Consider the following 13,726-nt stretch of genomic DNA (forward strand, 5'->3'; position numbering starts at 1 on the left):
TTAAACATTTTTATCCAATAGAATTCTTTTCACACACAGTTTCTATCAAGATTTAGGAGATCATAACTTTTCTTGTTGTGGATCATGTTAAGTAAAAGCAAGAACCCACCATAACCAAGTATGTACAGAATGACACTACAACACTTCAAAGCAATTGCACTCCTTTTTTCTCCCTTGCCAGCAAATTTGTAAAACATCCAGAAACTACAGCAGCAACACAGCTAACATTTATACCGGATTTCTTGCAACCCCATCAACTTCCTTCTACTACCCACGCCCCCCAAAAAAGAGCCGCCTTCCCCCCCCCCCCAAGTCTGTATGATTTGGCTTTTGTGGACTGCCCTTTTTGGCCTTGGGAAACCAGCAGATTACCCAAGGATGAAGCTTTGCCAGGGCTGCGGCTGCCATCTCCAGCCCCGACCTCTGCTCCCGTCTCCTCCTCTTCACCTGCTCACTCTTGCCATTCTTCGTGCTGCCTGTTCTGCCAGCAGCTCCTCAGCTCTGGTGCTCACCACACACAGAGGCTTTGCTCTCGTTTTCATGTGTGACACGTTATTTAAAACCCAAGGTGTGCTTCCTGCACCGGATCCATGCACTTAATGGGACTTCGCACGACATGACCCCCTTTCTGTACAAGCACATATAGTGAAAGATCTACGCACACCAAGAACAACGATTCTGCTCGGATTTATCACCTTACCTCCTACCTGAAAGATTACTTTACGCATAATTGAGTTAACGCTGGTTACTGTGAAAACTGGTATAAGACAGTGGCGAGAGACACGCAGTGCCAGACTGGGCTGGGGGCTAATTCCAGTCTTTTCTGTACTTTATTAGGGAGAACGGACGGCAGTCCCGGGCAGCTCCTGAGGGGGTCCCCGCCTGAGGGGCCGCCGCTAAGGGGTCGCCCGGGCCCCACCACAGCGGCGCCGCAGGGGCAGGGGGCGGGGCTCCCCGTTGCTATGGCCACGGGGCAGCCGCGTCTCAGTGCAGGGGGTCCCCCAAAGGCAGGGGGAGGCTCGCGCGCTCTGTCAGCATTGCGACACCGCGGCTGGTGGCGGGGAGGGCCGAGGGGCGCTTCCCGTCACCATAGCAGCGGGGAGCACGGCGGGACGGCGCCCTCCCATAATCCTTCCCGAGCGGAGCCGACCCGGTACCTGCTGTAGGCGGAGGTAAGAGGCTAGCACGGGAGGCAAGTGCAGGAAGCAGTCCCGGGTCCTGCTCAAGACGACCGTCACCGCGGCGGCTCCAGCTCCCCCTCCGCCGGGATTGCCGCTGCCCCACATGCCGGCCGGGCGCCGCAGCCCGGCGCCCCCGCTCTGCCCGAGCAGGGAGCTGCCTCCCCGGAGGCAGGCGAGCCAGGCCTTCCCGAAATTCCCCCTGCAGCCCCTAGGACAGTGGTATGACCCACTGCCGGCCAATGCGGGCGCGGCATATACCCGTCCCCTGCCTCTGATTGGCTTCTCTATCGAGGGCTTCGGCTCCTCCTGTCTGACTGATGGACACCGCGCATTTCCGCCTCAGTGGGAGCCAATGAGAGTGCTGGTGTGGTGGCCGGTCTCTCGGCGAGCGGCTGGAGCTGCCTGCGCGGGGCGCGGTGGGCGATGGGAAGATGGCGGCCGGCAGCGGCGGGCTCGGCGATGCCTGCAAGCACCACGCGCAGCTGGGGGTCTGCGAGTCGCGCGCCAAGTACCGCGAGGGGCGGCGGCCGCGCGCCGTGAAGGTGGGGCCGGGGGGAGGGGCGGGGGGGCCGCGCTGCGCCCCCGCCTCTCTCCTCAGTGCTTGTCCCCGGCCGGGGGGGTTTAGCTCTTGCCTTCCCCTTGCTGCTGGGCGCGTGGGAGCGAGGGCTCAGGCAGCTGGTAGGCGCCCGAAGGAAGCGTTGGGAGTTGGGTCTGGTAAAGCTGCTGACTGCGCGTTGCGTTTTGTGAATTAATGATGTAGAAACGCGTGTGGCAGGAGTAGGCTGGCTCCGTGCGAAACACAGACCCGGAGGTGCGGGGCGGCGCACGGGGCCGGGGTGGCCGGCGGGCAGTGGGTGCACGGGGCCGCTCGCCTCGGCTGCTCTGGTGCCCGGCGGCTCCAGGGGAGGCGAAGGGAAGGCCGCGCTGGCGGGCCCCGCCTGCCGCACGGCAGGAGCTGCTGGTGACAAGCGAGAACGCTGGGCTTGGTTTTTGTGTGCGCAGTTCGCGTACAGCGCACCGCCTGGGGCTGGCCTGGGAGAGAGAGCTCCTTCAGGAATCCAGAGTCAACGCAGAGTACAGAGGGGTTTTCAGCATCCTGAGAGGATTTGAGGAACAGCAGAAAACATAGAGAAAATTCCTTACTTCCACAGTAAAATGAGAATGTGAACATTTTTGAATATTTCTTTTTGTTTGTTTTCCCTATCCAGGTTTATACTATCAATTTGGAATCTCGTTATTTACTAATACAAGGAGTTCCTGCATTAGGGGTTATGAAGGAATTAGTCGAACAATTTGCATTATATGGTGCCATTGAAGAGTATCATGCTCTAGATGAATATCCAGCAGAGCAATTTACTGAAGTGTATCTTATAAAATTCCAAAAACTGCAATGTGCAAGGTACTGGACAGAGCAATATTTGCCTCTTGCTGTTTTAATCTTTTATACTTTATTTACAATCCATTAAAACTCTAGAGAGTTGAAGTAAAACCCTCAGTTTTGCCAATACAATTTAATTCCTTCCAGGGTGGCCAAGAAAAAAATGGATGAACGAAGTTTCTTTGGTAGTTTGCTGCATGTGTGCTACGCTCCAGAGTTTGAAACCGTTCAAGAAATTAGGGAGAAGTTGCAGGATAGAAGAAAGTACATCGCAAAAGCAACAAATCAAAGAGGTTTGTAATGAAATTTTCTGTGGAATATTAACATCTCATTTCAGGGGTGGGTGAGTGGGGTTTTGGTTGAAGTGCCCATTAAAGAAAGCACTTTTTAACTAGCTAACTAGTTAACACTCTTTTACAGATGCATTTTCAGTGTGTTTGCAGCAGAATGGAGACATCTTTCAATATAGAGAGGGCTGGATCTTTTTCAAAGCAACTTTCATTTTTGGTTCAGACTGAAGGAAATGCTTGAGCTTTAATAACTGAAGTATTTCCTTCTCTTTCCCTTTTCAAAATATTGTGAGAATTTTCAAGCGCTGGCAGGTAATTTGGGATCATCTTTTTCACTTTTGTTCCAGCTTATTCAGGCATGCCCAAAGGGAGAGTTTTGTGAGGAAGGGGACTATACCAGAACCTTCAACAAAAAATTTCTCCAGCCTGCGTCTTGGCACTGGAGGAATGCCAGGAATGGGCCGGGTTTGCCAGGGCTGCTGCACTGCACAGCTCCCAGGCAGTACTGAAGCCTGGGCCAGCTGAGAGATTAGCAGATTGCTGCACACAGGCTTCTCTGTTCTTGTGCTTATGGATTTTGCTACTATTCATTGCATGAGGACATTGAAAGGGAGTAAAATCACTGATTTTTAACACCAAAACACCCTTTTTTTTTTTTTTTTCCATGTTGCAAGACAGCCTATCCTTGAACTCATAACTGGAGGTAAAAATCACTGATTTGCAATATTAGGAATACATTCCTTGTGTTCTCAGAACTGCAGAAGTATTTCTGCTCAGGCATTCCTCGCAAACCAGCAGAGGGACTTGGCTGGGAAACTCCAGCTTGAAAGGTGCCACTTAGGAAAAAAAGCATCACAGAAAGGTGGCTGAGAATGGAATATCACTGGTCTTGTTCCCGTAATTGTTTTAAATGGGTTTTATGTGTTAGCACTAATAATGACATCAAATAGTAAGCTGCTTTGTTCGGTTGTTGTTTCAAAGATTGCTTTATGTTAAAGAAAGAGGGGCCTAAGAAGACAATCCCAAAGAACTCCCAGCATGACTGTCCATGGAGTACCTCAGGATCACATGCAGCCAGTAACTGGAATCCGTCCTGCTCTGCAAGTTCTCCTGGGGTATCCCACAGCACGGGGTATCCCTGTGGGAATCACGGTCAGAACCTGTCGACATTTCCCCAGTATGATAACAATTCTGCTGAAACTTCTGGGCACTTTGGTCAAAACACATCCCTACCAATAAGCGTACAGCCGGGAGAACGTGCTCCTCCAAACTCCTTAATGCAGGAAAGGACCGTTCGGGTTGATAATGGAATCGATCGGTTTATGCCTCGGACAACTCACCTGCAAGAACGTAAGAGGAAGAGAGAAGAAGGTACCAAGTTTTCCCTCATTGGAACAAGTATGGACAATGCTGAAGTCATCATTGGTCCACAGCTACCAGAAATACCTAAAGTGGATCTGGATGACGATTCACTGAATACCTCAGCTACACTAATTCGAACTAAGTTGAAAGAGGTATGGGTTCTGAAAGTTCTGATGGTTTCATTTTCAAGCATAGGTATCGTGTGCTTGTTATCCATAAAAACAGAGACCGTAAGAAAACTGAATTCAGCACTTACTCAGTATTATCAGTTTATTTGCCACTTAAAGCTAGCGTTCTTACTGTTTAACTCTTCCACAATGCAGGATATTGCAGGCAATTCTACTCCATACCTCTGACACGACACTTCAGAAAGTACAAATGTCAGTGCATGGTCCTACATGATTTTTAGTAAATTACACCTTTTTTTATCCACGTGGGGAGGCGGAATAACTTTGCAGGTAGTCCTGCTGACTCCAGTGTGGTACTTGTACCTGGTTTCTGATTGAAAGGGAGTGAAAAATAATGAAGTCAGAGTTCAATGTAATTTTGCTCCAACATTACTTATGGCATTAAAAGATGTACAGAACCACAAATTCTACAGCAACAAGCTTGTCTTAAGCTATATAACCTTTTATGGAGGATATTAATCCATTAGCAGGTCAAACACTCCTGCTATAGCTTTCCATTTAAATTAAGATATGAAAAAGTTTTCTTGACTCTGACTAACTAGACTGATTTAAAAGTGCTTATCTCTAATATAAGGGATATTTACCAATTTTACTAAATACACTTCTAAAATAAATATGTGTCAAAACACATACCTGAGTTTCTAAAGTATACTAAACCTTACTTTGAAAACACCACTGGTAGGGAAAGGGGTGATAAGATACAAAACACTCTTAACACTGACTATCTGAAGTCTGTGTGGTTAGTATATAAAAATGGTACTGTGAGCACTTCCATTTTCTGAGTTTCACCTCTTGTATTTAAAGCTGCCTGTGGTGGTATTTTTTTCCCCTTTTCCTGCAGGAAAATTCAATACATGTATGATTGTAGTAATACATTCCTCCCAATACTCAAATGTTGGAGACATGGCTTTACTCTAAAACTAGCATAAAAGAGTGGTTACAGTTTACTAAGACTTCTTTTTTCTTCCCAATTTAGGTAGCAGATTCTGTGTCAAGGATATTTGTGGAAAAGCCAGAGAGCAGCTCAGCCAAACCACTTGTAAAGCAGAGAAGACGAATATAGATACTGCTGGCAGCATCTTCTAACAGTCCTTTTTTTTCTTTTTCCTCAAAGGATTTAGTTTAAAAGACTACTTTTTTTATGTCAATAATAAAATTATTTTATATTGTATTTCCAAGCAGTTCCCTGTTAAAAATTGTATCAATTTCTTTCTTGGAATGAACAAATCGGTATACTGTACTATTATTGTACTACAGTCTTTCCCTGTGTACCTCATTTCATAACTCATTGAAGAGCTGTGTTTAGGTAGAGTAATAGGAGTAAATTCTATTTATTCATTAGCTTTTACAGTAAAGGAATACTGAAACTTAGTAAGAGTTTCAAGTTGTTCCTGTTTTTACTGTACCATGCAGAATGGTGATGAAAAAACTTCTTACAGCAGTATTCCACTGGGAGTTACAGTTTACGAGCTTTCCCGGAAGGTTTTCTGCTCAAATGCCATACGGCTCTGTTAAAAAACAAAACCAAAATTCATTTTCAACTAACTCAAGGATTAAAATACAGTCAGAAGGGATGCTGAACTGTGTACAGTGCAAGTCCTGCAGTTAGGATACCTCTTGCTTTTTGGCTTAGGAAAGGTAAATTCTGTAGCATCAATGATGTGATCACTGAGAGACTGGTCAGAACATTCAAAGTTACAGCTGAAGGGCAAATCAAATTGTAACTGTTCAGCTGTGGTAACGTGTGACCAACGAATGATCTGGCATGGAGGGCAAGAAGGTCCAGCTGCGGAATGAGTTAAACTGGCTGCAAGCAGGAATGCCAGAGAGGGGGATGACTTAACGTAAAGGAGTGGAATATCCCTTGGTGATGGGATAAATATCCCCAGCATTGTGTTGTAACAATCCTGGAGTGGGAGTGCTCAGATGCCACCTCTGGGCAGCAGAATGGGTGCTGGGGGGATGAACCCAGTGCTGGGTTAACGGTACAGAAAACACGTCATTTTTCTATGCTGATTAGCGAATGGAATTCTGTCCAGAAACTTTTCAAAAACCTTTTCACTGGTGTACAAAACCGAGTACTTCCCTGGGTTTTCCCAAACTCTGGAAAGTCTGCCAGGAGAAGTCTGGCATTTTGGAAACAGCTGCTTTGCAGCTGACATGATGCAGTGCCCCCTGCAATTGTGGCTACAAGACTCCTTCCTGCCAGGTAGGGGAGCTGGCAGGACATAGAGGTTTCCAGACAATGAATACTCGCTGCATCTCTCCAGCATTACACAGCTCCTCTGTTTCTAGGAAGCACTGCATGCGTTTCAGAGCTGTGCTTTTACATCCCTATGAAGACACAACTTTCAGTATTTAAAAATGCCATAAGTTCAAACAGAATAACGATTATCGGATTTGGAAAAAAGTTCTTTGTTCTAGAGCAGAAATGCTCTCCACAGTTGAACTTAACACTGAGGAAGTGAGCATCTTCCCCCCTCCCAAAAAAATCCTGAATTTAATTAGATGGATTGTTAATAAAAAAAGCCCAGTTAGATGTAATTAAAAACCAGCCATGCCACACTTGGAGATGAACACTCCTAAGGTATTGCAGCCTCTCCCACAACAGGCTGTATGTGAGGTGATGGCAGTCTTGGAAGAAAAATAAAAGTAGTTATATTCCTGGAGATCTTTGGCATAAAAAGGTCAAGAGAATGGCCTCATTTTCTTAGTCTGAGAGGTTGTTCACTGAGGATCACTCTTTGTATTTCTGCCCTGGGAGAGACAAACATTGAGTAACAGCGTGTTCTTACGCCCTTTTGTACCAGTATTGGTGTAAGGAAACATCAATGCTGTGAAAGGCAGATCAAACTTGACATATCTCACTCCATATCTCACAACCGAAACATTTATCACTTTCGGCAGCCCCCAGGTAATGACAGTTAATACCATAATATGTTCACCTCCTTACCAAAAGTACAGAGTATTGCACTTTTGTTTTTGTTGATGTACCTTTATGTCTGGCAAACATGGTCCAAAGGCTTCTAAGAGAAGAGTTTCATCTCTGACTGCTTTTTCAAAGTCCTTAAAAGAAAGCTTGCCATCATGATCATAGTCCTAAAAAAGGAAGGGAACTTTTCAGTAAAGGACAATTACTTGTAGTAACTATTTTTGTTTAACAGGTGTTTTACTGACACGGATTCTATTTTTAGTTTGATAGTATGCAAAAATTATTTTCTTTGGGCCATCAGTCTCTGCTCACACAAGATCTGTATCATTTGCCTTTACCTCAGGCATAGAAGTGGGAGCAAGCTCAACTATCATCTCATACGGCTTTGCTAACAGAATTCCAGAGAAGGCCTAACTTTATCATGGGAAGAGGCTGAGCTGACAATTGCATGGACAAATCTCAAGCACAGTTGGCACTGAGATAAATTACAATTAGGCGACTTAAAAGTAGGAGAAAATGTTAGGATATATTCTGTGTATCTATTTACATAATGAGTACATCCTACATCCTCTTCATGAGGCTGGAAATACTTTACCCTAGTGGTTTCTGTAGTACACTCCTGCCCTGTCTTTTACACATACAGCACCCAGAAGCATATGGTGGAGTACACTGATGCCAGCCCCCTTCTTTTGTACTGCAGAATCTCAGCATAGCAGAATATTCCTCGAGGTGTAAAAAGCATCCTTGTGTTTTTAGCAGTTCTGCAATTTGAAAACCTCCTGTTTCTACTGACACGGCAGCTTAAAACACCAACAAACGCTACAGTGAGCATAAGTACCTTCTTTAAGCCATTTAAAATAAAGGCGTTAAGTGAAGATTGATGGGTGGATATGATTAATGTTCAAGGCAAAGGGCCAAATCAAAATTTTTGAAGACCAAGCCATGGAACCATCATAGCTTGTGAATGTGCAGGGAGCACAGGTTCTAACGGCCAGAAAAGCAGAGGCAAGGAGCTATGTAGGCAGAGATCCCTGAACAGGAAAACCTGCCACTGGATGCTTAAGAGGAACAGAAGTGGCTGGGTACCCTCTACCTTTACAGCCCTCACACAAGAGAGAGCAGGCATGAGCATGTCCTTTGCAATGAAAACGGTACCATGGGACTGGACATACGCCTAGTCACCGTGCCATGGTACCTACAGGCAACTACCGAGAGCAACTTTTATTTCTTTGAGTGATGGACTCCACAAATGCATTTTTGGATACCTAATAGCTGTTTAGTTAAGATGGGCACCAATATCCTACTTGGACAACTGCCCAGCAGCAAATCAGATCTGGACATTCTTCAAACACATGTCAGAGCTTTATTATGTTCTTGTGGAAAAACTGAAGCGGGATTATGTGCATGACTGGTTTAAAATGTGTTCCTACACATATGAAGATTCATTATGTCTATACCATAGTGCTTGGACTAGCACAGCTCACTTATCAACTGCCCAAGACATGAGGGTGTTCATTTTGGAAACAGCCTGCAGGAAAGCTGTGCATGTAGGTGCTCCAAAAATTAACAAATTGCCAAGTCATAGCTTGCTTTCTGCATGAGTCTAGGTTCAGTATGGTCCAAGAACTATGGATAAGATGGACCTTTCACTGAGGGTGTGCAAAAGGAGTGGGTCTGAAAAATAGAAAAGACACGGTTAAATAAAAGGAGTTGTGAGTCAAGACCTGCTTTTAAGTGAGATCTTTTAAACACAACCATAGGCAGGGAGGTTATACTTCTTGATTTGATTAAAATGTTGAAACAGTTCCTGGCTGATCTGGATATCTTAATCATGGTAAGACATGTTTTACTTTAATAACCTTGAGATTACTATTCTAATAGAAGATATAAATTGGATAAAGGCATCTCAGGAGCAATTGATAATACACATTTACTTAATAATAAAGCTACTGCAGATGCCTATCACTGGAATAAATGCACCTTATGTGTTCGCATTTCTCACTTTTGACTGGGCTCATTTTGACTGGGCATATACATATGCATATGCACACATACACATGCTAGCTTATACACAAAGTTTATAATACATTCACATCGTAAATTAAGAGTTCCATGTGAGGATACTGGACTGGGACTCATTAGATCTGGATTACATTTCTGGCTTTCCTTAGGAGACTTGTTTCTCTCAAGTATGTAACTAACTCTGTGGTTCAGAATCCCACTGTAAATCAGACCCAGTATTTTGTTACCTGATAGGAATGCTCTAAGTTTCAGTTAATGAACGTTTGAAAGACACTCAAGTATCATAATGAGTGAGTACTTGCCATTTTCTTCATTGCTATGTCTACCAAGTCCTTAATTCCCTCATCGGGATCTTCTTCTGACGGTTGTTTGAGAAGGCAGTTTTTCAGCATTTGAAACATTTCCTCTCTTGAAATGTATCCATCACCATTCAGGTCATAAACCTCAAAACAGTCTTTTTGAAAGATAAACCAATTTTAAATTCATACATACTGTATCACACACCTTTAAAGCTGTCTGTTACCTATAGACAGAAAATGTGACTTGTATGTTGTACGGAGTATTTATTGAGCCACATTTATCCTACATAATACTTATATACATTGCCTTTTTGCCCTTCATAGTGAAAATCGATTTTGCTCAAATAAATAATCTTCAGTTCACAGAAACCAGACTAACTTACAGATCTTAACTTCTCTGAAGTTGTTTATTTAGAATACAAACAAGGTTCTGGTCCCTGACAGGGACCAGCTGTCTGTATCAGAAGGAATTTGCACCTACAAAACACATCTTTGTTATTTTAGAAACTGGGTTAGGAAAGTAAAGGAAAAGGAAGAATCAGCTGTACTGGCACAGAAAAGACATCTATCACTTACCTGCCTAATTGTTTCTACTTTCCTGGAATCAGAAATCTAAAACCATAATACACTTTACTATCCCTCACAAAACTCATTTAAACAAACAAACCAACCTCTTCAGTTCTGGAACACAAGAAGGTTGTGGTTTTTTTCCTGACAAAGACAATGTCTGCAGTGAAAAACTCTACTGGCACACACTTATGACAGACAACACTGTGTAACACTACATGAGTATATGCTATAGTGCTTACAGCAGGGCTGCGTATTTTACTGCTTGTGGTTGTATTGGCATGCTGAATTTTATCCTGAGCGCACATCCTAGTGCTGTGACATCCCAGACCACTTTCCAGATGGATTTATCTAGCACATTAGGGATGGCTGATGCTACAATATGGGAACTATGGAAACAATATGCTGACATTCTCCTTTTTCTATTACTTTTTTTCCCCACATGCCCTATTTTTTTTTCCTGCTTCTTAAAATTCTAGACTTCCTGCTATTTTATCTCCCCCATCTTTCTCCATCATTACTGTGAAGGTTCTCATGACCATCTTACAAACAGATTCTGTTTTTCCATCTATTTTCCCAAGCTGAAGAACTGCTGGGATTAATGCAATTGCTGCTGTGTCCCCATTGTGCCAGTAAATGAATGTTGGCACAGGTCTTGGTTGGCTTGAGACTGTGCTATGTAGCCAAAATTACCCTTTAGCTCCCTCTGCTTCCTTCTAATTTTGTGTGTGAATACAAAAACATATAATCTGTCAAAACTGTGTATGGTAGAACAAGTTCAAATGCTAGTTTTTGTAAGCAATGAAATAAGGTGGCGGCTATGATAATGGCAGTTTACACAGAAAAACCTCTGTCTCGGAAAAGCCATTTCAGAACTTGGTTTCATTGCATTAAACCATACAGAAGAAAACTCTTCAATTACCAAACACTTCATAAGAGTAACTACTAAATTGTAATAGAAGCAACATGTAGTAATCACAAATTCAATGATTACTACTAAATACCAATATACAGATAAATCTTACATTTGATCTTTTCTTCCATTGTCCCCCGAAGAAATACGGATAAGCCTTCCACCCATTCCACCACGCTGATGCAGCTGTTGTTATCTCTATCAAAAGTGCGGAACACTGGGAAGTGTATTAGATATGTTTTAAATTTATATAATAGGGAAACACAAAGGAATATTTTCTTCAATTCAATGAAAATATAACCCCATATTTTTTCTGAAGATGTTTCTCTGCTTTGACCAAGGTATGATAACCCTTCTGGAATCTTTCTAAGATGTAACAAAGAAGGAAGTTTCACCCCTCAGTTTACTGATCTTCCACTCCAGAATCCTACTGGGATATGACATTTTGTTTGATCTGTTGCTTTTCTGACTTAGACTACTACAGGAAGCATGCTTCTATGCAGATGTAAACTAAATAAACCACAATATCCCTTACACTGAGGCATATCTGCAATACAGGAGAAGATTTTAATTACTAGGTTTTGTCTCAGAAAATCTTATAGGAAGTAATCCTAGGAACAATACATAAACATTTTAAATATACAAAGTAAAATAACCTTCTTCTGTCTTTCATGTACCAAAAAATCTTTTTTTCCTTCTCCCTTCCCTGAAATAAGAACCTTTCAATCTTGCAGCTTTACTATTCATACAGCCAGTAATATAGCACTTCAAATCCCAGATATAATTCAAAGTATCAACTAATATCTATAATAATTCATATTTTAGAATGTTAATTAGTAAGTTGGCTACAGGAACACCCTACACCAAGAGCCAAGCATTCTGGAATTGGAAAACAGTAGGTTTGCTTTTGCAAACTGAAATCAACCCCTTTGTATGTTAGCATTAAAATCATTTTAAAGAATGTGTCCGTGTATCTTTCAAGGCACACCTGCTGCATAAAATGGCAACAAGTTTTTATTTTATGGCATTTAAATATCCCTCCTGCTAGACAACAGGAGAAAGCTAAACCAAGGGGTGACTCTTGGCAGCCTGAAACTGAAAAGAACAGCAGACTAATGCCTCTCCACATCCTCCTCTAGACACCTGCACATCAGAGATCATTCATGCAACTTTCACAGCAACTGATGCGGCCCTCATGTTATCAGTCTGTGAAATCGCTCTATTTTCAAGGGGTTACTTGGCTCATTACTCTCATCTCCCTCTATTGTCTGTCCAGCCCCACAGTGCTGTTCACAGCGCCTCTATCCCAGAAGTCATCCATTCTATAGGCATGCCTTTCTAAGACCTCCAAGCCGGAGACAGAGCTGTCCACCGGCAGCAGCGACTGCAGTTCGCGGTAGAAGCACCGCAGAGGCAAGTGACGCCATGCTGCCCTCTTCTGCCACGACACTACAGCGACTGAGATAGAAACAGCCACAGGATAACGCACTACAACTGCCTCTCTGGCTGGCCTCCCTCGTATAGAGCGTGAGCTATAGGGAAAAAAATAGGGAAAACGGCGAAAACTATTCCGCAAAAGGAAAAAGAAGATATCCTTTGCTCAGCAGCTCCTGAACACAGCTCTTCTTTTGCTGTCCTTGCAGGGACAAGATGGCTTTATCTCATCTAGGCATGCTCATCAGGTCAACAACGTAAAATTAAACTCTTCCATCCTTTTTAGACCCACCAGCCTCACCTCTGTCCATGATCATCTCATCCGTCATGCCAAACGCGCTGTGCAGAATGTCTCTGAACATGTTACGGTCAAAGCCGGCTGCAGCAAAGCGGCTGCTGGACTCGGCCACCAGCTTGTCGAAGAGCTTGATCAGACATTCCACTTCACCTTTATTAACTGCCCAGCCAAAACACAAGCCAACATATTTTATAGCTTAAGCTGGTACAAATGCGCAGCCGGCACAGCAGAGCCGCAGGGCCTGCACACCTCTGGTGTTCACCGTCAAACCGATGCCCCCCACCCCGCTCCACCCCGTACCCCCTGTTCCTAAGGGGGCGTCAGGAATTCCCCCCCCCCCCCGGCGGTGGGTGCTCAGCAAGGCCACAGAACGAACCCAGGGACAACGGGAGACGGCCGGCAGCCGCGAACGCCCCTCGGGCAGCGGCGGCAGCACGCCTCCCGCAGGGAGGGCACTCACAGTGCTTGGTGGAGTGTCCCAGCGCGTCCACGAGCTGCTGCAGCCTCTTTCTGCTCATGGTGAGGGGCCGGCCGCTCACCGCCGCCGCTGCGGCCGTCATGGTAACGCGGGCGGGCGGGCCCGGGCCTGGCAACAGCGGCCTTGTGGCGTCACTGGGCGCCACTGGCGGGTCACAGGTAAACATGCACACAGGGACGCAAAGAGAAACCGGCACCGTGCGGTTAAAAATAGCAGCTGCAGGAAAGAAAATAACTTAATTTCAAACTCGTAAAAATGCTTTCGGAAAGAAGAGCTCAAAGCAGGCCACATACACCAGAAATCTATTAAAATACTTCTATCCCCACGTTCCAACTTTGTCCCACTGCTGAAGCTTGGAACACGCATGGAGGTTGCCTGGTGCCA

The 13,726-nt window shown here is 44.5% G+C and overlaps 3 protein-coding genes across 21 annotated transcripts in view; 1 reads left to right on the top strand and 2 right to left on the bottom strand.

Moving 5' to 3' along the window:
• The window catches only part of PEX1 (peroxisomal biogenesis factor 1), a 35,474-nt gene extending 33,950 nt beyond the window's left edge, over positions 1–1,524 (bottom strand). For 10 of the 18 annotated variants that reach the window (XR_003993478.1, XR_003993549.1, XR_003993540.1 and 7 more), the window contains exon 1: positions 1,158–1,409. Coding sequence is in view for 7 of the 18 variants with exons in the window: in XM_030500268.1 (XP_030356128.1) it covers positions 1,158–1,286 (129 nt within the window). In the remaining 11 variants the exon portion in view is untranslated. Of the gene's footprint in view, positions 1–707; positions 819–1,157 lie in introns of those variants that run through there. The other 8 variants (XM_030500268.1, XM_030499928.1, XR_003993632.1 and 5 more) reach the window with 7 other exon arrangements.
• A 42-nt stretch (positions 1,525–1,566) lies between these two features.
• RBM48 (RNA binding motif protein 48) lies at positions 1,567–5,581 on the top strand. The gene is made up of 5 exons (XM_030500792.1): positions 1,567–1,723; positions 2,390–2,580; positions 2,707–2,852; positions 3,831–4,363; positions 5,376–5,581. Exons 1-5 carry the CDS (start codon positions 1,613–1,615, stop codon positions 5,460–5,462), a joined length of 1,068 nt encoding a protein of 355 aa, XP_030356652.1. The 5' UTR covers positions 1,567–1,612; the 3' UTR covers positions 5,463–5,581.
• On the bottom strand, positions 4,456–13,579 carry EFCAB1 (EF-hand calcium binding domain 1). Of its 2 annotated transcripts, none has more exons than XR_003993770.1 (7): positions 13,325–13,579; positions 12,868–13,023; positions 11,245–11,349; positions 9,656–9,807; positions 7,394–7,498; positions 5,806–5,907; positions 4,456–4,709 (listed from the first exon to the last, which is right to left on the bottom strand). XR_003993770.1 is itself a non-coding variant. In XM_030501518.1 (7 exons), exons 1-6 carry the CDS (start codon positions 13,506–13,508, stop codon positions 5,863–5,865), a joined length of 747 nt encoding a protein of 248 aa, XP_030357378.1. In that variant the 5' UTR covers positions 13,509–13,579; the 3' UTR covers positions 4,456–4,709; positions 5,837–5,862. The 2 variants fall into 2 exon arrangements, 1 of the variants encoding a protein (XP_030357378.1); XM_030501518.1 differs by having other exon boundaries at positions 5,837–5,907.
• Positions 13,580–13,726: the final 147 nt, after the last annotated feature.

The sequence above is a fragment of the Strigops habroptila genome, chromosome 1, assembly GCF_004027225.2.
Source record: "Strigops habroptila isolate Jane chromosome 1, bStrHab1.2.pri, whole genome shotgun sequence".
Lineage (NCBI taxonomy): Eukaryota > Metazoa > Chordata > Aves > Psittaciformes > Psittacidae > Strigops > Strigops habroptila.